Source organism: Leishmania infantum, chromosome 19 (assembly GCF_000002875.2).
Source record: "Leishmania infantum JPCM5 genome chromosome 19".
In the NCBI taxonomy this organism is placed as follows: domain Eukaryota; phylum Euglenozoa; class Kinetoplastea; order Trypanosomatida; family Trypanosomatidae; genus Leishmania; species Leishmania infantum.
In genome coordinates, this window is record NC_009403.2 from 302,036 (window position 1) to 324,118 (window position 22,083).

At 60.3% G+C, this 22,083-nt stretch overlaps 4 protein-coding genes across 4 annotated transcripts; all 4 read left to right on the forward strand.

Moving 5' to 3' along the window:
* Nucleotides 1-1,314: 1,314 nt before the first annotated feature.
* Nucleotides 1,315-4,614, forward strand: LINJ_19_0690 (putative kinesin; the record flags this gene model as incomplete). Its single annotated transcript, XM_001464993.2, has 1 exon — nucleotides 1,315-4,614. One exon carries the CDS (start codon nucleotides 1,315-1,317, stop codon nucleotides 4,612-4,614), a length of 3,300 nt encoding a protein of 1,099 aa, XP_001465030.2.
* A 3,874-nt stretch (nucleotides 4,615-8,488) lies between these two features.
* LINJ_19_0700 (putative kinesin) lies at nucleotides 8,489-15,331 on the forward strand (the record flags this gene model as incomplete). Its single annotated transcript, XM_001464994.2, has 1 exon — nucleotides 8,489-15,331. One exon carries the CDS (start codon nucleotides 8,489-8,491, stop codon nucleotides 15,329-15,331), a length of 6,843 nt encoding a protein of 2,280 aa, XP_001465031.2.
* Nucleotides 15,332-16,971: 1,640 nt separating this feature from the next.
* Nucleotides 16,972-17,940, forward strand: LINJ_19_0710 (glycosomal malate dehydrogenase; the record flags this gene model as incomplete). The annotated part of the gene is made up of 1 exon (XM_001464995.1): nucleotides 16,972-17,940. The coding sequence occupies one exon, from the start codon at nucleotides 16,972-16,974 to the stop codon at nucleotides 17,938-17,940; it is 969 nt and encodes a 322-aa protein (XP_001465032.1).
* Nucleotides 17,941-19,765: 1,825 nt separating this feature from the next.
* Nucleotides 19,766-20,680, forward strand: LINJ_19_0720 (conserved hypothetical protein; the record flags this gene model as incomplete). Its single annotated transcript, XM_001464996.1, has 1 exon — nucleotides 19,766-20,680. One exon carries the CDS (start codon nucleotides 19,766-19,768, stop codon nucleotides 20,678-20,680), a length of 915 nt encoding a protein of 304 aa, XP_001465033.1.
* Nucleotides 20,681-22,083: the final 1,403 nt, after the last annotated feature.

The window sequence follows — 22,083 nt, forward strand, 5'->3', positions numbered from 1 at the left end:
TTCCTCTCTATCCTTGTCTCTACGGCCCATCACCGTGGCGGTGACTTCACGTACACACACACGCGTAAACGCGTACACCCGCGCGCGCGCAACTGTACAGCAACGAAAACGGAGCGCATCGTCCAGCAAGAACGGAAAGGGAACGTTTTGAAAAACAGCTGTTTAGAAGGTGTCCGGTTCATAGAAGGATACACGCGAGGAGCTGCAGCATACACAGGCATACAGACACACGCGCTTGATCAAATTCCTGCCCTGCGGTTCTTTTTCGTTTGCGTTTCTGTACGTGTGGCCACACGTACTCGGCCTCCCTCTCTCTTCCTCTGTGTCGGTGTGGGTGTTCTGGGTGTGCTTCTCTGTCACTAAAGGACTCTTAGTGCGGGGCTGTGTCTGGGACGGCTTCCTCTGTAGCGGCTTTCAGTGGACTAGTGACCTCCTCCCCCTCCACCATCTTTTTTTTTGGCGTTGTTGTATTCGCTTGCTCGTGTCGTGACGGATCACTCGCTGCTGGCGTCTCCATTGTGGACTTTCGTTTCCTTCCTTTCAAACACCTCTATGACTTTTTGGTGTGGCCCTTGTCACCGTTTTTTTCTTTCTTCGTGGTTTGTTGTCGTGCGCACGCGCTGTGTGAGCGTCTCTCTGTCTCTCCCTCTCTCTCTCTTCACATATAAGCATACCTACATACACACAGCCGTATAATAGCTATCTATATCTATCCTTACCTCATCAGGTATCAGTCAGCCGCGGTAGAAGCAGATCACCTCCTCGGTGCTCTGCGTGTCTCTCTTCTTGTTCTTTGATCCCGCCGCGGTTTCCACTCTTTTCGCCGTCGGGCCTTTTTTTTTTGAGATTTCATTCGTGTCCAGCGTCGCACGCGGCGGCCTCTCTCCCTCTCCCACCCCCTCCTCGCCGTCTCACACTACCGATCTTTCTCGTAGAACGTCGGGTGTGCCGTCCCTTGTGGGCACGCCTTTTCTGTTTTTGACCAAAGAGACACCCACGTGTCCACCAACGAACCCCTCTGCGCACAGAACGCCTGATCGCTGTCGTCGGCCTCTTTCACTTTTCCGTTGCTCCCCCCCGGCTGTCACCATAAGGGCACACATACGTGCACGCGCATATGTGCATGTGTGTGTATGCGTGTGGTCACGTTCGCCTCTCCGTGAAATCAGGCTTCGTTTCCACTTGCTTTTAGCTAGAACATCGAGGCTATCAGAGCCGCTACCCACATATACATCCATCACCACAGTCCCCAAGGAAGTCACATCTATAGAGCGTAGCCTTAGACCCCCTTCCTTCCTTTTCGCGAAGAAAAAAATGCTTGCGCCCACTTCTGCTCGTAGCACGTCGCGGCGCGCCAGCTTCGCTGAGCCGCTGTCGGGCCGCCGCACGAGCTCGTCGGCGCGCAGTGCCCGCCCCATCCTGGTCTCGGTCCCCCGCAGCCAACGGAGTGATTCGATTAGTGCCACGCCAACGCGCTACCGCAGCGAGGCGTCGATCAGTGCCCGCCAGATGCGCAGTGAGTTTTATGAGTCCCCTGCAGCCACGAAGGCAAACGCCATGAAGGTGTACATCCGTGTCCGCCCCTTCAGTGAGCGTGAAATCGCACAAAAGGTGGCGCCGCACAGCACCGTGCGCATCGACGCCGAGAACCCGAGCGTTATCACAATCCTCGAGCCGGCGCGCGCTTTTCGCCCACTGTCCACCCACATCTTCAACCGCTGCTTCTGGTCCGTCTTTGAGAACGCTAAGGACGGCACGGAGAGCGATCAGTCGGACATACGCAACGGCGTCGACACCTTCCTCAACGGTGGCATGAACTCCGCTCGCCGCTCTCGCGCGCAGTCGCTGGTAACGGGGCAGCCGGTGGTGAATTCCGTCCGACGCGGCACCGGCGCAGGGCTGGAGCCCGAAGGAATGGAAACCGTTGGCGAGGCCGCGGCCTACGACGGCGCCGGCTCCGCGCCAGTGATGGTTGACGCCAATGTGAGCCACCCTCCGTACGCGGGGCAGGACCAAGTGTACATGCACGTCGGCAAGCCCATCGTGGGCAACACCCTCGACGGATACAACGGGTGCGTGTTCGCCTACGGGCAGACGGGCAGCGGCAAGACCTTCACGATGCTCGGCTACGCGCCGAGCACGAGCGACATCCGCGCTCGCAAAGGGTCCGTCCCCTGCGGGGCCAGCAGCATGGAGAACAGCACTCCTCTTGACAGCGCTGTGGAGCCGTTTGAGAGCGATGACGGCGACGACGTGGTGGACAAGACGGGGCTGGATCCGAACGAGCTGCAAGGCATCATCCCGCGCGCGTGCACGGACCTGTTCGATGGTCTCCGTGCGAAGCGCGCCAAGGACTCCGACTTCACGTACCGCGTGGAGGTGTCTTACTACGAGATCTACAACGAGAAGGTGTTCGATCTCATCCGGCCGCAGCGCAACACGGACCTGAGGATACGTAACTCGCCCAACTCCGGTCCATTTATCGAAGGCCTGACGTGGAAGATGGTGTCCAAGGAGGAAGACGTCGCCCGCGTGATTCGCAAGGGCATGCAGGAGCGCCACACGGCTGCGACCAAGTTCAACGACCGCAGCAGCCGCAGCCACGCCATCCTCACCTTCAACATTGTGCAGCTGTCGATGGACGACTCCGACAACGCGTTCCAGATGCGCAGCAAGCTGAACCTGGTGGACCTTGCTGGGTCGGAGCGCACTGGTGCGGCCGGAGCCGAGGGCAATGAGTTCCACGACGGTGTGAAGATCAACCAGTCGCTGACGGTGCTGGGGCGCGTGATCGACCGTCTGGCGGACCTCTCGCAGAACAAGGGAGGGGGCTTCAGCATTCCGTACCGCGATTCGAACCTGACATGGGTGCTGAGCGACTCGATCGGCGGCAACAGCCAGACCTCGATGATTGCCACCGTCTCGCCACACTCTATCAACTACGAGGAGATGCGGCAGACAATCCGATATGCGTCACGCGCAAAGAACATCATCAACTGGGTAAAGAAGAACGAGGACCCGCAGGTGGTGCTTATCCGCGAGCTGCGCGAGCAGGTGGTGGACCTGGAGCAGCGCCTAAAGGAGGCGGGTGGCAGCAACTACACGAACGAGTACGTGCAAGGACTGGAGAGGAGATTGCACCAATTGGAGAAGAAGTGTGCTGATCAGGAACGCATCATAGCAGGTCTGCGGGCGCAGCTGGAGTTTGCCGGTATTGTGGACCCGACCGTCGCTGAGGGATATCTGGACCCGGCGACCCGCGCCAAGGAGGATCAGCAGAGGACGAAAGCGGAGGAGAATATGCGCAAGCAGCTCGACAAGGCGCAGATAACCATTGCCGAATTGAGGGCTGAGCTGGAGCACCGCGGTGTGACGATCGAGCCGGAGTCCCTGAAGGCGATGAAGGAAAAGCTACAGAGGCAGGATGCGCAACTGCTTGCCCTCACCACCGAGGTCTCCCTGCACCGCCGTTTGAGGTCTCACTTTGAGAATATAGACACGGTTATGGAGCTTGTCAAGGGCAAGGAAACGCTGCTCCTGTGCGCCTGCAACGGCATTCTCACCGCCAACAGCGAGGCGGCTGCCATTCTGCAGAAGATGCTAAGTGAGCGCGAGGACGACTTGCGCGACACGAAGCGGCTCCACGAGGAGGAACTGGCGACGCAGGCGGAGCGATTCTGTGAGCGGCTGAAGGAAGCCCTGGACGAGGGCGCAGTGCAGCAGCAGCAACTTCTTGACCGCCACCGTGACGCCGTCGCGCAGCTGGAGGGGCGCCTGCAACGCAGCCACGAGATCAATGAAATGGAGCGCAAGCGCAACGATAAGGAGAAGGAGGAGTTGCGGCAGCGAGTGCAGCTCGCGCAGGAGCGAATGCGCAACGAGTATCAGCAGGAGATCGAGCGGCTGCGCGCCCGAGTGGAGGGTGACATCGGGGACCGCCACAAGTCCGGAGACGCGGTGCGCCAGCTTCAGGAGATGCACGAGCGCGAGATGGAGCGCCTGAGGGACGAGCTGAATCTCCTGAAGCGCAGCAAGGATAGCGACTGTGCTCGTCTGCATAATCAGCTGGAGAACGAGCGGCTGCGCCGCGAGTCGGACCTTATGGAGAAAGACCGCCAGATGAGACTGCTGCGCAACGAGGCCGATGACGCGAAGCGAACGATAGAGAAGCTGAACGACGAGAAGAACAATATGGAAAAGGAGTACCAGGGTCAGATCCGCGAGTTGATGTTGCAGCAGGAGCAGCTCCTGAACGTGAGCAACGCTGTTCTCTCTGGCTGGGAAAACAAGTCATCGGCGCTGGAGGCGGATCTGCACAAGATGCGCGCGCTTGTGTACGACAAGGACTACATGAACTTCCGGCAAAACATCCGAGGCCTGGCCTTCATGGAGCGCGTCAACTTTGATGAAAAGCTGAAGGAGCTGGACGAGAAGGAGCGGCTGCAGGAGGCACGCATTCGCCAGATTATCTCCAAGGCACGCCGCGCGTATGATGAGCAGAACCGTAGCCTGAAGCGGTTCGAGCAGGACATCAAGGACCGGATCGGCCGTGCCAGGGTGGGCGATGGTAGCAGTGACACCTCGCTGCGACCAGAAGACCTCCCCTCCCCATGACCCAATTGACCCATCGGCTCATTATCCGTCTTGTAGGTTTTCGGCTTCTTGCGACGGTCTTGCCTGCCCCTCCGCCGTCCCATCGACGCCACACCCCTCTCTTCGCCTTCGTTCGCTCTTTTCCTTTTTTTTTGTTTGCTTTTGCCACGTCTCTCTCCGGTGAGTGGGATGCCCCTGCTAGTGTCTTTTCGGACTGCGTCGGTTAGCCGTCCCGCCCCCCACACCCAAAATACCAGCCTCGCCCCCTCCCTCCCCCTCTCCTGTATGTGTCTCCCTTTTCTCGACCTCCGCTTGCACCTCGTTGCACTCGCCGACCCCCCACCCCACCCCACCCACACATCGCAATTCTTTTTTATTTCGTTTCCCCTTTACCCTCCACGTCGCTTTTCTCTTGTTCGTCATTGTCTCTCTCTCTCTGGTGGCGGTGACCGGCCGTGTATTGTCGTCCGCCTCGCACGTCGGTGCTGTTGTTGTTTTCTTTGCTTCTGCGTATCGCCCTTTTCTTTCTCGTTTCGTGGCTTCCGTGAGCCGGCGGGTGACACGTCAGGGACAAGATTTAGTGCAGATGGTGCGCTGTCCACCGCATCGCTAGCATTGTGGCATCCCCTGCCCCCTCCCCACCCCGACTCCTACCAGAGCCTCCACCGCCCGCCAGTCTTTCCCATGAGGGCGTCTGACCCGGAGCTGTGCCTGGTATGCTACGCGAGATTCCCGAGCTGCTTGAGCCTCACAGCACCTCTCCTTTCACGCATGGACCTGATTACGCACACCTCAGTTCTCGCTGCAGGGGGGGGGGCTTCCCCCGTCAGGTGTCTATGGCTGCCTCCCCCCCCCTGCGCCCTTTCAGAAAGACAAGCTGTTAGCTCGCGGTGCGCAGGCGCATGTTTAGCCATGACCCCCTTCGGCTTGGCACACCCATGCCTGCCAGAGGCGTGCGGGTTCAGGGGAATGCAGAGTGACTCTGCTGCCGTGAACTCGTGGCAGCGTCCCAAATGTCGTGGCACGTGTGGGCAAGGCACCCACACAAGCACTCCCCCACGACATCGCCAGAAATGGCAAATGAAAAGAGCGAGCTCCCCACCCCACCCCAGACAGCAACGCTGTCCTGAAGCAGGCCCGAGGACCCACAAGTGCGAGCGCTGTGTGCACGCGCTTCCAGCCACCGCTGGCGTGGTGTGCCGCATCCACGCAGGGCGGCACGCGGAGGTCCGCAGAGCAACGGTGAGGCGCGGAGAATGCGTTAGAGGATCCAGACGAATCAACTGCCCCATGCAGGGCACGCGTGCGAAACATGTGCGGCATCTCCCACCTCCGACCGTGCGGGCTGACGCGGCGCCGATGCGGGAAGCACGACGAGAGCACTCTGAACTCGCGCCATCGAGTCTTCCAGACTGGAGTGTGGAGAGTCACTGCACGATCTTGTGGAATGCCGCGGCTTGAGGCGACGGAGATTGCGCAACACGACACACACACACACACACAGGTCGGGTGTAGAGGGTCTCAGCGGGCCCTGGCCTGCAGCTGGCCAACGTCCTGCTTGAGGTCATCCGGCATGCAGGTGGGCCAGCCCCCCTCCCCCCACCCCCTATTACCCGCACGGTAGACGCCACTGCTTCCGCCCTCGAGTAAGGACCGGGACGCAGACCTGGGGGGGGCGGTGCAGCGGAGGCGGGTGAGCAGCGGCTGCATCTGCGTCTGTGTTGCTGGCATGTGTTCGTGGGCGGGATCGGGGCATACACGTTCTAGCAGCAACAGGAAAGCGCCAAACAAAAAGGAAGAAAGGGGCCTTCTCTTTGAAGGGCGCCGCTTTCTCGTGCTGTGATGTGCAGTGGTGTGCGAGTACGTGTTCTCCATCTGGGTGTGCCCTCATGCAGTGCGTAGGGAGCAGCACTGCCTCCCATCCATTTCTTTTTTCCCTCCAGGTTTTACAACGCGGGTGCAGGTGAGCGTGACTTCTTGATGCATATGTGCTCTGAATTTCGCCTGTTGTTGTTTTTTTTTCGTCATGTTTGACCTTCCACTCTGTTGGTGCTCTTGTCGCCCTCCTCCCCCTTTCTCTTCCTGTGGTCATCCCTTTTCCCGTGCCCTCTCTCTCTGCCTTGTACGATGCAGCCTCATCGCCATTCTCTCCTTATTCGCACCACCTTCTTTTCACGCAACGGCGTGGGCGACCGCAAGACAACGGTACAGAAGCGAAAAAGCGTCCGTGCCGTTGCTGCGCTGCTGCTGCTGCTGCCGGGGACCTTATTTGGCTCACATTTCTCGGATGCTCGCTGTGTGTGTGTGTGTGTGTGTGTGTGTGTGTGTCTGTCATCTTGTTTTTCTAGCTTTCCCTCTCTCCGTTTTACGAACGGGGCTGCAACTACCATCACCGCCGCCACGGCCGCCCCTTCTTCATTCGACTGCTTCCGCTTCCCATGTTCCCATTTTTTTCGCAAATTGACCGGTTCCTGGCAGGAAGCCCCAAGCATCAAAAAGCAACATCCGAACCTGTTCAGCATGGGCACGTGCGCACATGTCCTCCACTTCCCCATCGCGCATGCACCATAAAGCGTAAAGCCGGTTTTAGTGTGCAAGTATCGTCTTGTTCTCTGTCTGTCTGTGGGGGCGGTGGCGCCTGCCGGATGCTTGAATGAGCAACTCCTGTTCACGAAGAGAGCACAATGTTGCCAGAAGCATTTGGAAAGGAACTCATGTGATCGGCGTTGCTGATGCACACACATATGTGCACTCAGCATTCCTTAGCACCAGCAGACTGTATAGCGCAAGACTCGGCCCCTCACTGGCATCTGCCCTGTGTCACCAACGGAGTGAGCCACTTTCGCGTACACACGCTTCGTCGAGGTGTCCTTTCACGCGAGCCCTCTCTCATCTCCTTCTGTCCACTTTTGAACACACACACACACTCCCTCCCTTTTGGTTTCTACTGCTGTACAACCCGGCTGCTCTCGCTTCTCTATCCTTTCGCCTCCAAGTTTCTGCGCGGGGTCGTCTCTGTGGTGTGCTCTCTCGCCCTCTCCGATGACGTGCCCGACACGCCCGTACAAGAGAACAAGGGAAGAAACGAAAAAAAAAACAGTACGCACACGCGAGTGTCGTTCGCGAGAGGCTCCCGACGAGGCAACGGGGCCGGCCATCCAGAGGAATACGTAAAGGTCTGCGCCGGGCGAGGAGGGCACTCTCCGTAGTGAGGTCCAGTGGCTCTCTCACAGCCACGTTGACAAGGTTGCCATCTCTCGAAGCATCTGCGCCCGAGTCGAAAGGCTGTGCGTCTGCTTGTCACGTTGTGTGTGTGTATGTGTGTGTTTGCTTATGAGTGTCGTTCGACCGGCTCCTGCCACCCACCTACCCATATAGACATTCATCCCTCTCCCGGTTTCATACATTCTCTCTCTGTCTGGATCTTTGTTTTTGCACGCTGGAGCTGCGCCAAGTGCTCCCCCTTCCCCCCCCCATCCCTCCCTCCCTCTTGTCTTTTTTCTTTTTCCTGCTGTGTGTGTGTGTGTGTTGTCTGTGCGTGCACACTTGCAGCAACCTACCACTCACCTGCCCTTGTCTGTTCTCGTTGGCTCTTCTAGATTGTGTCTCTTCTTTATGTTGTTGTTGTTTTCGCGCCTTCTTTCACTCCCTCTTTCCCATCCCTCAGTGAGTCTCCCTTCTGGCACGTACACACACGCACCAACGCCACCACCACCACCCCTTAGAGCTTCCATCTCTCTCTCTCTCTTGGCCGTTTTGCAGTGCCGACCTTTTCGTATTCTGTTGCCTCACCAACACCACCACCACCGTCGTGGCGGGCTCGTGCGCTCTCCTCTCTCTACTCACTCTTTCTCTGCGAAACCGACGTGCTCCCCGTGCGTCAATACAGAGCAGCATGAACGGCGACGGCGCATCGTCCACGGGCACGACGCTATCCGCGTCGACAGCGTCGCACAGGCTACTCCTCGGCAATGAAACCAGTGCAACAAAGGTGTTTGTGCGCGTGCGCCCCTTCAGCGCGGCCGAGCGCGGCAAAGGCGATGCCGAGCCAATGACGATCGTCACCGTCAGCGACGAGCATCCGTCGCACATTACCACGCTAGACCCGAGCAAAGGCTACCAGCCGAAGGCGACGTATGTGTTCGATCGCTGCTTCAACAGCGCCACCGCTTGTGTGGCCGAAGAGGCGCAGCGGCTTTTGTTGGGCAATGGCAAGGACATGGGCATGGCGCCGACCGCCTTGACAGCGCTGGAGGAGGTCAGTGCAGAGGGCTCAATCAACCCCATCTTGCTAGAATGTCTCAAACGTGATCAGGCCGCCGTCTACGGCCATGTCGGGCGGCCGGTGCTGCTCAACGCACTAGCCGGCTACAATGGCTGCGTCTTCGCCTACGGTCAGACCGGTAGCGGAAAGACGTACACAATGATGGGGCCGCCAGGAGTGTTTGGTGCAACCTTCGGTGGCGCGCCTGCACAGGTGAGGACCGTGGCCCCCGCCAAGAAATTCCGCCGCGCTGCCACCGCGTACAACAGCCAGCTGCGCTGGACGCCGGAAGCGAGTTCCGACGATGTTATGGACTCGCGCTTCCAGTCCTTTCTCTCCGTGACGCCTCGCGCGCATGTGCGTACACCCTGCAGTGGCGGCCACATGGACACCATGTCGATGGCGGGGGATGCACCCTTGCCGATGGATTGCAGCCTGTCAGTGAGCTCGGATGTGCTGCTGCAGCGGTCCCGACGCGGCAGCCGCCGCGACAGCAACGCTCTCTGCCTGGGAGAGGAGGAGAACCTTCAAGGCATCGTGCCGCGTCTTGTGCGAGAGCTTTTCGCGGAGCTGCACCAGAAGCGCGAGCAGGACAGCAGCCACTCCTTCCGCGTCGAGGTGGAGTACTATGAGATCTACCGCGAGAAAGTCATGGACCTCCTCAGCAGCAGCAGCGCCGCCGCCGCCGGCGCCAACGGCAGCGGCAGCGTAGAGCTGCGCGTGCGACACAGCAAGTCTGCTGGTCCGTATGTAGAAAATTTGACAAAGAAGCACGTGGACGATGAGGGAGAAGTCTTTCGGCTCCTGCGGCACGGCAACCTGCGCCGGCACACAGCCTCGACGGCGATAAATGATCGAAGTAGTCGCAGTCACGCCATCTTCGTGCTGCACCTCGTGCAGATGCGCATCTCCGACGACGACAGCGCCTCCGCGAAGGTGTCGAGTAAGGTGAACCTCGTCGACCTTGCCGGGTCGGAGCGGACGGGAGCGCACAGCGTGGAGGGGGACCAGTTCAAGGAGGGCGTCGTGATCAACTCATCCCTGACGGTTCTCGGCCGCGTAATTGACGCTCTTGCCGACAAGTCGTCAGGCAAGCGCAACGTCTTCTGCCCGTACCGCGACTCTGTTCTCACGTGGCTGCTCATGGACTCGCTCGGCGGGAACAGCAAGACGACCATGGTGGCGACAGTGTCTCCGCACTCATCCAACTTCGATGAGGCGTGCCAGACGCTGCGGTACGCAAGTCGGGCGAAGCAGATTGTCACTAAGGTGGTCGTCAACGAGGACCCGCAGGTGCGGCAGATCAAGCTGCTCACCGCCGAGGTGCAGCGACTCAAGGCGCGGTTGAGCGCTGAGGGCAAGGCCGTGGACAACGATGACGACGTCGAGGTCCTGCAAGAGCGCATTGCTGCATTGGAGGAGGAGTTGAACGAAACGCGCAACCAGCTGGATCAGAAGTCGAGCGAGCTTGCGGCTATCTGCGCCTCCCGGCACACCTCGTCGACGCTGCCCTCGACGCTCAAGGCGGGCAACGCCGGCGCTGCGGGCACGGCGAAGGAGCTGGCGAAGGCCAGGTCGGACGTGCGCCGCTTGGAGGCTGAGAATTTGCTGCATCTGCAGACCGAGCAGGAGCTGCGAGACACGATGGAGCGTCTCAAGACACTGGAGAGAAAGTACGGACAGCTGCTCAGTGAATCCAAGGAGGCGCAAGACACTGTCAAGAAGCGGGACAGGGAGATTCAGGAAAAGGATAGGCGCATCAGTGAGTTGCAGCATCAGCTGCAGCAGCAGGCTGCTCAGATGCAGGCCGACTCGCCGCTCACATCCAACCCCAGCGCCTTGTCACCACGGTCAGTCTGGGGGAAGTCCGGCGAGACGGTGTCTACAGCGACCGCCACCGGCATACCACCGATGGCCCTCACAGTGAACGCGAATGAGTCTGGCAAGGCTGCTGGGAAGAAGACAAAGAAAGCGAAGGCCGGCGCCGCGTCAGCGTCGACCGCCGCAGCGCCGCCGGGGTCTCCGCAGCGTCGCGAGTCAGAATGGCTCAATGAGATTTCACGGATTCGGGCGCAGTTCGAGGAGGACAAGAAGCAGCTTGTGACGCAGATGCAGGAGCGCAACGACGCCTTTCGCAAGAGTCAGCTTGAGGTGAAGTGGCTAAAGAGCGAGCTGAAAAGTGAGCAGGACGCGCTGCGCACGGTAGAGAAGAGCCTGCACGACCAGCATGCCGAGGCAACGCGACGGCTGCAGGAGGAGGTGCAGGAGCTGAAGCGCGCACTCAAGGACGAGCGCCGGAACAACAAGGATCTGCGTCAGTCGCTTACGGCCCCGGAAGAGGTGCAACCGCCGTTCTCGTATGCATATGTGGCTCAGACTGTTTACGACGAAGAGAGGTGGCGCGGTGACGTGCAACAGCAGGAGGCATCGGCGTGGCAGCACGTGATGCAGGTCTGGCAGCTCTCTCAAGTGGAAGCGGCGAAGATGGCCGCCGTGGAGCAGCAGCACGCTGCACAGCTCGCAGCGTTGTCGGAGGCTCACAGGACGAGCGAAAGCATCGTCAGCACCATACGTCAGGAGCTGGAGGAGATGCGCGCCGTGCAGGAGAAGGCTAACGCGCTGCGCGAACGCATCTCCGAGCTTGAGGATGCAGCGACGCAGCAGAGGGAGAGGGAGAAGCACCTACGAGAGCAGGTTTCCGATCTAGAAGGACAGCTATGCCAAGAGCAGGAGCGCGGCAAGACTGCCTTGCAGCGCCTGGAAGCGGAGCTGAAGGATCAGAGGCGCGCTGTAGCCACTGCGGAGGAGGCCGCGGCCTCCTTGAAGGCCGCGCACGCTGGAGAAAAGCAGCAGGCGGAATCTGCGATGAGAGCGGAACAGGAGCAACATGCCACAGCTGTGGCATCACTGCAGGCACAGATCCGACAGGCAGAGGATAAATTGCACAACTCCGAAGAAGCGCATAGAGCGCAGGTGCGGCGGGGGCTTGAGCAGGCAAGCGAGCATGAGGCCGCTCTCGCGATGCTGCGGTCGCAGCTCGAGTCGAGCAAAAAGGCTGCCGCTACTGCGGAAGAAGTTCATCGAGGTGAACGGGTGGCGTTGGAGCAGAGGCTCAAGCAGCAAGAGGAAGCGTTCGCCTCTCGTGCTTCTGTCCTTGAGCAGGAGCTGGCGGCGGCTCGCATGCAACTCGACCGGGATAGTCGTGCATCTGCCAAGGCGCTCTCGGAGCTGGAAGAGCAGCTCACAGCGGCGCAGGCGGCGCACAACGCGTCCGCCGAGGCCCTTCGACTCAAGGTTGAGCGCGCCATGGCACAGGCCGCCGACCACGAGAAGGCGGCGCAGCTGCTTCGCAGAGACCTGGACACGGAGAGAGCGGCGGCGCAGACCGCAGCGCAGGAGCATGCCGCTCTTGCGGCAAACCTAGCAGAGGAGCTGCAGACGCAGCGGAAGCAACGCGAGGAAATCAGCGCATCTCTCACACAGCAACTGGCGGAGCTGCAGTCGAGACTGGCGGTCGCCGAGGAAACGCGCCGCACGGAGCGCAAGCGCGCTGCCGACGCGGCAGCGGCTCAGGAGACCGTTCTGGCCGGCCTCCGCGCTGAGCTCGAGTCGGTGCAGGCAGCCCACACCGCCGCGGCACAGGCACATGAAGAGCAGCTGCGCGAGGTGCGTGGTACACAGGCGCGCCTTACACAAGAAGCGCAGTCGAATGCCGATTCTCTGGCCGCTCAGGTGATGGAGCTGCAAACTCGCTTGGCTGCCGCGGGGAGGGATTCCGAGAATGCACTGAGAAAGCTCACGGAGGAGATGGAGGCGATTCGCACCCAGCTCCACAAGTCAGAAGAGGCGCGTCGGCACCAGATCCAGCGATCCATTGAGCGGGCTGCGCAGCATGACGCCGCGTTGGCGGAGCTGCGGCAACAAGTGGCAGAGGAGCAGGCTGCCAAGGCAGCTGCAGCGAAGAGACACAAAGAGGAGCTGCTCAAGGCCGAGGACAAGTTTTCGGCGCATCATCTGGAAACCTCGGAAACCATCAGCGCTCTCAAGCAGCAGCTCGAGCAGGCCCACCACAGTGCACAGCAACGCGAGGCCGATGCGGCAGCGCTGCAGCAGATCCTTCAGCGTGAGTTGGACTGCACGAGAGCCGAACTGGAGGCCTCTGAGAAAGCTCGAGCGGCGCATATTCAACGGAGCGTCGAAAAGGCGGCAGCGCACGAGCAGACGGAGGCCAAGCTTCGGGCGGAGATTTCCTGCTTGGCAGCAAAAGCCGATGCGGCAGACGCGGCGCACTCGACCTGGGTGGCAGAGTTGCAAGAGCGCCTTCACGAGCAGCAGTGCGCAGCCGCAGCGCAGCTGGCCGATGCGACCGCAGCGCTGGAAAGCGAAAGGGCGAAGGCCCAGCATGCGTCGGAAGACCACAAAAAGGTTCTCGCCGCTGCCCTCGATAAGGTTGCCTCGCTGCAGGCGGCGCTCGCCAAGTCTGAAGAAGCCGAAAGGGTGCAGGCTCAGCGCTTAGTCGAGCAGTCCGCGGCGCACGATAGCGCGATTCAGGCTGCAAGGCGGGATTTGCAACGTCAGCAGGCGGAGGCGGCCGACACAGCTGCGGCGCACGCGGAGGAGCTGCGCGTGTGGGAGGCCAGGTGGCAACAACAGGCCGCATCGAGCAAAGTCGAGATAGAGTCCATTCGCCAGGAGGCTGAAGCGCAGCGACGCGCTGAAGTGGACGCCGCGGTGAAGGCGCACACGTCTGCCGTAGACGCCCTGGAAACCACCCTCAACGAGATGCGCATTCGGCTCGGCGAGGTGGAGGCGTCACGCACCGCGGAAGCGGTGCGCCGTGAGCAGCAGGCCAGTGAGCACGCCAAAGCTGTGTCTGCACTGCAAGCTGAGCTGCAAGGTGCTCACCAAGCGAGTGCCGCAGCGGCAGCCGCGCACAAGGCTGCCGTTGAACAGCTCAACGACGTCATTGCAGAGCAGCAACGGGCCAAGATTGAGGAGGTCGCCGCCATCAAACAGAAGCTACTGGAGACTCAGAGGAAGCTTACCAGATCAGAGGAGGCGAGGAGACGAGGGGTTACAGAAAGAGCTGAGGTGGCGACGGCGCACACCCAGTCACTTGACGCGCTCCGTCGCTCCATGGAAGCTGAGCATCAACAGAAACTGGATGCCCTCACGGCGGCCAAGGCAAGAGAACTGGAGGCGGTGCAGATGCAGCTCGACGAGCAGAGGGTCGTCGCACAACAGCTCCAGGGGGACCTCCGAGACACTCGTCGTCAGGTACAGCAGTTGGTGGAGACCCAGAACTACGTAGGCAAGCAAGTGGAGGCGGAAAAACAGGCGAACGCCGAACTCCGCCGTAACTTGGCAGACACCGCGGCGCAGCAGGCGGCTAGCGCGGCAGCTGCCACGGAGCTGGAGGCGACGTTGGAGCAGGCAAAGGCTTCCCTTACGCAGCTCGTCGCGGAGAAGACGGCGGTGTCGACGGAGCTCACCCGGGCCATCGAGACGGCGGAGAGCACACGTGCTCACCTTGCAGACGTGGAGAAAATATCGCAGCAGCGCCACGAAGAGCTGGAGGCGCAGGGATCTGCCCTTGCCAACGCCGTCGCGACAGTGGAGCAGCTGCGGGCAGAGGTATCTGCGTTGCACTCGAAGTGCGCAGACATGGAGAAGGCGCGGGCTGCTCTCATCGAGCAGCATGAGGAGGCGCTAGTGGCGCAGCAGGTAGACACCGTCACGGAAATGGAGACGCAGTTCCGGGCGATGGAACGTGAACGCGAGGCGCTGGTGAGCAAGGCACGGCAGACAGAGGAGGCGCTGCGCAGCGTCGTCGAGAAGCAGGGGAAGCAACTTCAGCAGCTGCGCGAAGACCTGGAGTTTCGCGCCAGTCTGGATCTGTGTGAGGCTGAAGTTGTGGAACGCGACAGCGCCGCCGGTGCCGTCGGCAGCTCAGCCAGGCTCGCTCTCGCCGGCAGTGGGACAGGCGTCGCTACTTCGACCAATACCTCCTTTTCGGGCGCCAGCGGCTCCGCTGCCGTGGTCGGCGGCGGTGGCTTCAGCACCATTTTGAGCTCGCTCTTCTTGCGCCGCAACAGCACTGCGGCGCCGTCCAGCTCCCCCGCACCCCTTGGCAGTGGCATCGGGACTGACGGTGCTCACGGCCTTCCACACCCGCTGCCGCGTCCCTTCTCGAACGATCGTGGCACCGCTACGACGCCGCTTCGGCGCAACGCTAGCGGCAACCTATATAGCATGAGCGCATACCGCCCTTCCTCCATGATGCCGTCGTCGCTCCTCTTCGGAAAGAGCAACCCCGCTGGGACGGTGGCGATGGGTACTAGTGCTGGGGTATCACCTGCGTCGCGCACCCCCGTGCAAGATGCGGTCATTCCGCCTCATACAAGTGAACAAGAGTCGGCACTGCCCACGCGGCTGGGCAGCCGCGCTCCGAACATCGCGCTGGGCCGGAAGTAAGCGGGAGCGAGCCAGCCCTGTCCAGCTTCTTTTTGTGTCCTCCGCGCCCCACCCACTCGAGCAGTTTGGCGTGTGTCGCGCAACAGTGAAGGAAGGATGTGCCTCGTTCTTGCCCGCATTTGGCCGTCCGCCCCGCTACTTTCCTTTTGCGTTCTTGTCTGCCTTCTGTCCTACGGCTTGGACGAGATTGGGGAGGCTGGCCCGCCGTACCCTCTTCGAAGGAGAGCTGAAGGGACTTGCCCCAGCTCCACGATGCTGCATTCCCGTTCGCAGGGTCTTTCTTCGCTTATTTAGGCTTTCCTGTTAGTTTTGAGGACACATCTCAGTGCGTGGGGAGGAGGGGGTATCCACGGCCCAGTACCCACACACACACACTCTCTCACACCTGCTTCCTCCTCATCCCTGCCGGTGCCGAGGAACTTCTGGTGATGGTAGCGTCAAGTGCCTACGACGCAGCGGGGTCAGCGCGACTCCTCGCTGCCGACGTCGGCGGCCGTGGTGTGCATGGGACTGCCTTGGTGCGACCTGCGACAGCGAGCACGTTTGCGCCATCCACATGCCCGGCAACGTGCCAGCGCAACTCGAACGTATCCCACCCGCCCACCCGACTCTCACTGCCCACCGGTGTGCAGCCTGCGAGGCGGGGGCGGGCGGAGTTGGAGACAGCGGCCGCGCTCAGGTCACTGAGTCGGTGCATTGCCGTGACGCGTGTGTCTAGCGCTGCTTGGCAGCGTGCGATAGGGCCCGTGACAGGCCTACAGTAGAGCTGGCCTCGTCTTGTGCGGCGGAGAACGGTGAGCCTTGAAATAAAGCATCGTTTTATTGTGGATTCTTAATCCACTCGGTCGCGACCCCCTCCCCTGCGTATGGCCTGCGTGCGACGTTGTCCGGAGACAACCGACTTATGTACGGCGCTATCCTACCCCCCCCTCTTCCCTGCCACTCCTGGCCCTGCCTCCCTCACAACTCGATCCTGTTCCTCTGTGTCATGTACGCCGCCAGCGGTTAAGCTTGCACACGTTACTGTGTTGGCGTGGGCCGACGCGGCCTCGTTTTCGAAGGTTGTTGTTGTTGTCAGTGTCGTCACGCGTTTGGCGTTTTGTGGCGCTTGGAAACGCACCTGAGAGCAGCGCTGCTGCTCACATCGCCCGTCTCACTCCTCTGTGTCTGCCAGGTATGGCACCGTGCTCCTGGCACGGCACCACCCGCACATTTCTCTGCTGGTTGTGAGTGCAGGCCGCCTGCAACGCGCGTGATCGTGTGGTTCACCCCAATGTGTCTTGAGAGGCGTCTGTGTTGACTGAGCCGCCCCTTCCCACGGGGCAGCACCACTGTTACCCCTCTCCTTCCCTTCCCCCGCTCGTCCTCGACGTTCCCTTCACCTTTTTCCTTGCCCTCTCGGTCTCCCCTAGCCAGTATTCTGTGTGTACACAACCTTTCTCGGCCGCGGACACCTCCACAAGGTTCTCTTTTCGTGCGCCATCTCCCCTGTATCTGAACTCGCTAGTTGCTCTGTTCTCTCTCCCTCTTAAAACGCCAACCTCACCACCATCACGACCACACCTGTCGACCCCATATCAGTCTCCTGTACCCGTAGAGGCCTCACAGGCTGATCACCTCTTCTCTCGCCCTCGACGAAAATGGTAAACGTGTGCGTTGTTGGGGCTGCCGGCGGCATCGGGCAGTCGCTGTCGCTTCTGCTGGTGCGCCAGCTGCCGTACGGGAGCACGTTGTCGTTGTTCGACGTTGTGGGCGCTGCCGGCGTTGCAGCGGACCTGTCGCACGTGGACAACGCCGGTGTGCAGGTGAAGTTCGCGGCGGGCAAGATAGGCCAGAAGCGCGACCCTGCGCTAGCGGAGCTTGCGAAGGGCGTGGATGTGTTTGTGATGGTGGCTGGCGTGCCACGCAAGCCGGGCATGACGCGCGACGACCTTTTCAAAATCAACGCCGGAATCATCCTGGACCTTGTGCTGACGTGCGCATCGTCGAGCCCAAAGGCGGTGTTCTGCATTGTGACGAACCCTGTGAACAGCACGGTCGTGATCGCGGCAGAGGCGCTGAAGAGCCTCGGCGTATACGACAGAAACCGGCTGCTTGGCGTGTCGCTGCTAGACGGGCTGCGCGCGACGTGCTTCATCAACGAGGCGCGCAAGCCTTTGGTCGTGACGCAGGTGCCAGTTGTTGGCGGGCACAGCGACGCAACGATTGTTCCGTTGTTCCACCAGCTGCTGGGGCCGTTGCCGGAGCAGGCGACGCTGGACAAGATCGTGAAGCGCGTGCAGGTTGCAGGCACAGAGGTGGTGAAGGCGAAGGCCGGGCGCGGGTCTGCGACGCTGTCGATGGCGGAGGCTGGCGCGCGGTTCACGCTGAAGGTTGTGGAGGGCCTGACCGGCACGGGTAAACCGCTGGTGTACGCATACGTGGACACAGACGGGCAGCACGAGACGCCGTTCCTCGCGATCCCCGTGGTGCTTGGCGTGAATGGAATCGAGAAGCGCCTGCCAATCGGTCCGCTGCACTCGACAGAGGAAACGCTGCTGAAGGCGGCACTGCCGGTGATCAAGAAGAATATCGTGAAGGGCAGCGAGTTCGCGCGCTCACACCTGTAGCACCTCAGCGTTTTCTTTTCTTTTGCTGTAAACGGACATGGGAAGCATCTCGATACTTCGCGTCGCGCTGGCGGACGTCGCACGACGTCGTTCGTCATCCCCCTCCCCCTCTTCGGCCCTATACGCATGAAGGAGTTGAATTACGCAACAGCATGTTGATATCAAGTGTGCGACTGGCGAAGGGAAGGGGAGGGGCGTGCGCAAGTAGCCATCGAGGACATCAGCATTGCGGACGGCTCCTCCCCTCCCCCGAGCTCCTACAGCCTTTTTTTTTGTGGGTGTGGGGGGTCTTGTTTTCGCCTACGCGGTGCCGTTGTCGTGGTGCACCGATCAAAAAAATAGTTTTTGTGTATTGAACTATTTAAGGAGGAAGTGGAAGGAGGGGCTGGACGTGACGGGGTGCATGGATACACCCACACACGCACATTTATATATATATATATATATCGATGCATACGCAGACGCTCTGCCGCGATTGCTCAGCTTGCTTTCTGCTCCTTCCTCTGTTTTTTTTTCCCGGCTTTTATAAGCGAGTCGCTCTCTGCCGCGTCTTTGGTGCTTGTATCTTCCTGCCGCACTGCCCCTCCCTCCCTCCCTCCCTCCCATCACTTATCTCCCTCTCTCCCGCAGGGGTGTAAGTTCTGAGCTCATCTCCGTTATTGTTGTGTGCTCGTGATTGGAAAGAAAGAGGACCTGTGCACCGGGGAGGAAGGATGAGGTGTGTCGTAAAGGAAGTGTGAGTAGGTCAATCAGCGGGAAAGCAGCACACATGCGCGCACGCACATACACGCGCGAAGGCATCCATGTGTTTCGACCGCTAACGAATGCGATGCAAGAGCATAAAAACCTTGATGTAAGACTTGCCCCCCCCCCCTCCTCCTATAACCACATCCATATGCTTGCATGTGTGCATGACCTGTTGGGCATGCTCAAAGAGAATGTGTAGAGGGAGCGCGCTGAAACGCGAGGGTTCAAATATGGAGACCTGACGCTACGCGCATGCGCAGATGCGACCCTCGGAGTGAACACCAGCACGCAAGCAGCTCCGTGTGCGGCTGCGACTCCTCCGCCTTCTCCAGCGGCGCATACCTATGCGTGCGCTCGTGTGAACGTGTATGTGGGCATGCATGAAGACAAGCGAAACGTCGCTTCTAAGCGCAGTCCTTCGAGCAACGTGCGCGGCCACAACCACCGACACACTCACAGAGCATACAAAGACGCAAAAAAAAACGAAAACACCAAGCAGTGATGCGCGCGTCCTTACCGCTGGCGCTGTCGTTTACAGCGACCTGAATGAAAGTATGGGGTGTGACCTATTCGGTGACTGGTGAAATCAAGAGATGAGTGGAGGGAGGCGGTGCAAGGGGGGAGGTGTGTGTGGCGAGGAGAGGTTGACGCATACGCAATATAAACGCCACGTGGTCGCACCCGCCCCCCCATCTGTCGGGCTCTGTGTATGTCAGGCCGTCGCATGGCGAAACGGCCGTCCGAAACGGAGCCCGTGAACGCCGGAGGTGCGTATGTCGCGCTCTCGCTGCTCTTGTGGCTGATCGTTGCACGGGTATCTACAACATCCATGGCTGCCTCTTCTCCGATTTTCTTTGGTGTGCTCTCTCTCTCTCTGCGTGTGTGTGTGTGTGTGTGTGCGGGTGTGCCTTCCCCGTTCGCTCAACGCGGTGCTCTACGAACGCTGATACATACATGCATGAGGAGGGGGTGGGAGTGCGCGCATCATCTGCAAAGTGAGCACCGCGGTAGATACGTCATAAACGAATCGAAGAGGCTGACGCGAGGGGGACGACACGTCGCTGCCGCAGTGGTGGTCATGGAGGATGCCATCGACTTCATCCAGAGCCGTCCGCTGATCGGGTATCAGATGGACGGCTCCCATCTGAACAACGTCCTGGTCAGTCTGGCGCGTCAGCAGCAGCAGCTCATGGACACGCAGAATCGGCTCAACGACCGTCTCGCCGACATCGCCGACGACGTGCGAGAGATTCGAGAGCACCAGAAGCAGCTAGAATCCGTTATTGGCGAGCTCGGCGGTCCTGAGCAGCTGCACCAGGTCCGGTCGCGCATCGCCGACGTGGAGAGGGCCGTGGATGGGCTGGTGAGCAACGTGCAGGATGCAAAAGTCGTCGCGAATGCGGCTGGGCGAGATGCCGATCAAGCCGGGCGGCTCGCCGATGACGCGAACCGTGCGGCTTTGAGCCTTCGCGACGCGGTGGGCGCGCTGGGCGGAGACATGGACCGGGTAGCCCACCAGCTGGAGGCGCATCGCACAAGCATCAGCAAAGCTCTCGGCGATCTCGACAAGGATCGCCACGACTTGGAGCATCAGATGCACGAGGCTATGCAAGAGGTGCTGCAGCGCGCAGAGCGCATGGAGCGCGAGAGCGGGGTAGAGCGCCTACGTCAAATGCTGGACGAACTCAGTGATCGCACGGATGAGAATTTCCGCAGCGTCGAGGAGAGCGCGCGAGCGGTAGACGCGGAGCTGTCGCGGCAGGGCGCCAATCAAGCTGCCCTGCGCACAGAGATCTCTGCGCTAGATGAACGGGCCCGCACCGCGCTGGCGGCGCTATCGAGTGACATAGACAACAAGCACCACATGCTGCTAGACGCCTTCCGTCAGTACGAGGCTGGTTGGACGGACTTGGAGGAGCACATGGTGCGTGCAGGGCAGATGTTGGCGAGCCGAAAGCAACGCTCTCCTGGCTCTACGAGTATTCGACGCTGAGGCATGTGGAACGCGCGGCTCAAAGCAGAAGACTCTGCGAGGCGGGAAGGACATGCTGCGGTGCATCTTCAAAGAAGGGAACGTGGTCAGCACTGAGTTGTTGGGGAGCTTTTCTGACGCGAGGGCCGTTAGCCTTTTTTCGCTGTCGTTGCAGGCGGGGCTCAGAGGCTTTCGGATCTTGCTGTTGTCGAAGAAGACGTTGGTTGGGTTGCCGCCATCAGAAGCACGGAAGCCTTGCGCACCTCTTCTTCACGTTGCCATTCAATATTGGTGTGCCTGCATGTTCGTTTGTGGCTTGACGGGTGTGCGCGCCTCCATTCCCCGTCCCCTTCGCTTCCTCGCTGCACAATGTCCCTGTGCTCGGCACTGCTAAAAGGCTTACCTTTTCATGAGTTTTATTGTTTTGTGTTCCGGGCATCTGTGTTGCGTCGGTGCGCGTGTGTGTACAGGCTTCCTTGTGTACTTTTATTACTATTCTTTTCCGTCGGTGTGTGCGCGTGCGATGCGTGTGGCATCGCACACTCACGCATGTGTTTATCCACGCACACAGGCGCGCACACGCCCTTTTTCCATAGATCAACCTCTCATCTCGGCCTCACCGCATGTGCCGTTGGCTGTTGATTGTGTATGTGTGTGTGTGTGTGCGTGTGTGTGTGTGTGTGTGTGTGCCGGCGAATGAGGTGATTGCCACGCCCCATGCGTGCGCGCATCTTCGGATAAATGGATGGTGGCAAAGCAACGGTACACAACGAAACTGTGCACACACGGAGAGTCGGCCGGCAAGAGAAGCGGTAGCGATGTGGAGGTTGCACGAAAAGACGCTGCCAGGCGTCCTCTGGCTTCGTTCCGGTGGCCTCCCTTTTTTTTCTTTCTGTTTCCTTCGCCCTGCCTCCCTCGCACACACACTTCGTAAGGCCAATGCACGGCCTAGCTCAACTATGACGGGGTCCTCGGTGAACCGGCGGCGGTGCTGCGCGTCTTGTGTGTCGCTCACCACATCTCTGACGGAGCATATCCAAGAGACTTGTGTTGCAAGTCGCGGCGTGTCGGGCGGCGGCACCGGCGCGGCAGCTCCTTTTCTTGCCCCCCCCCCTCGCTCGGGGACGTCTTGCGCGCCACGCCCAAAGAAAAGAAGAGGTGTCGTCTCGGTGAGGACTGCGCTTCCCATGCTGGTGGTCTCGAGGCATTGACGTCACTTTCTCGGCTCCCCCTCTCTTCTCTCTCGGCCTTCTGCGTATCGTCTGTGCTTTCTCCACCGTGTGGCCATACCAACGCACATCCGCGCGTACCGACTTGTGTCTTTTCGTCCCTGCCACGCATTTCTGCACGCCGTTCCGAGCGTTTCGCAGCCCCTGCTTCCTCCATCGCTCCGTATCAACCACTCCTTCACCGATCAGCCATCG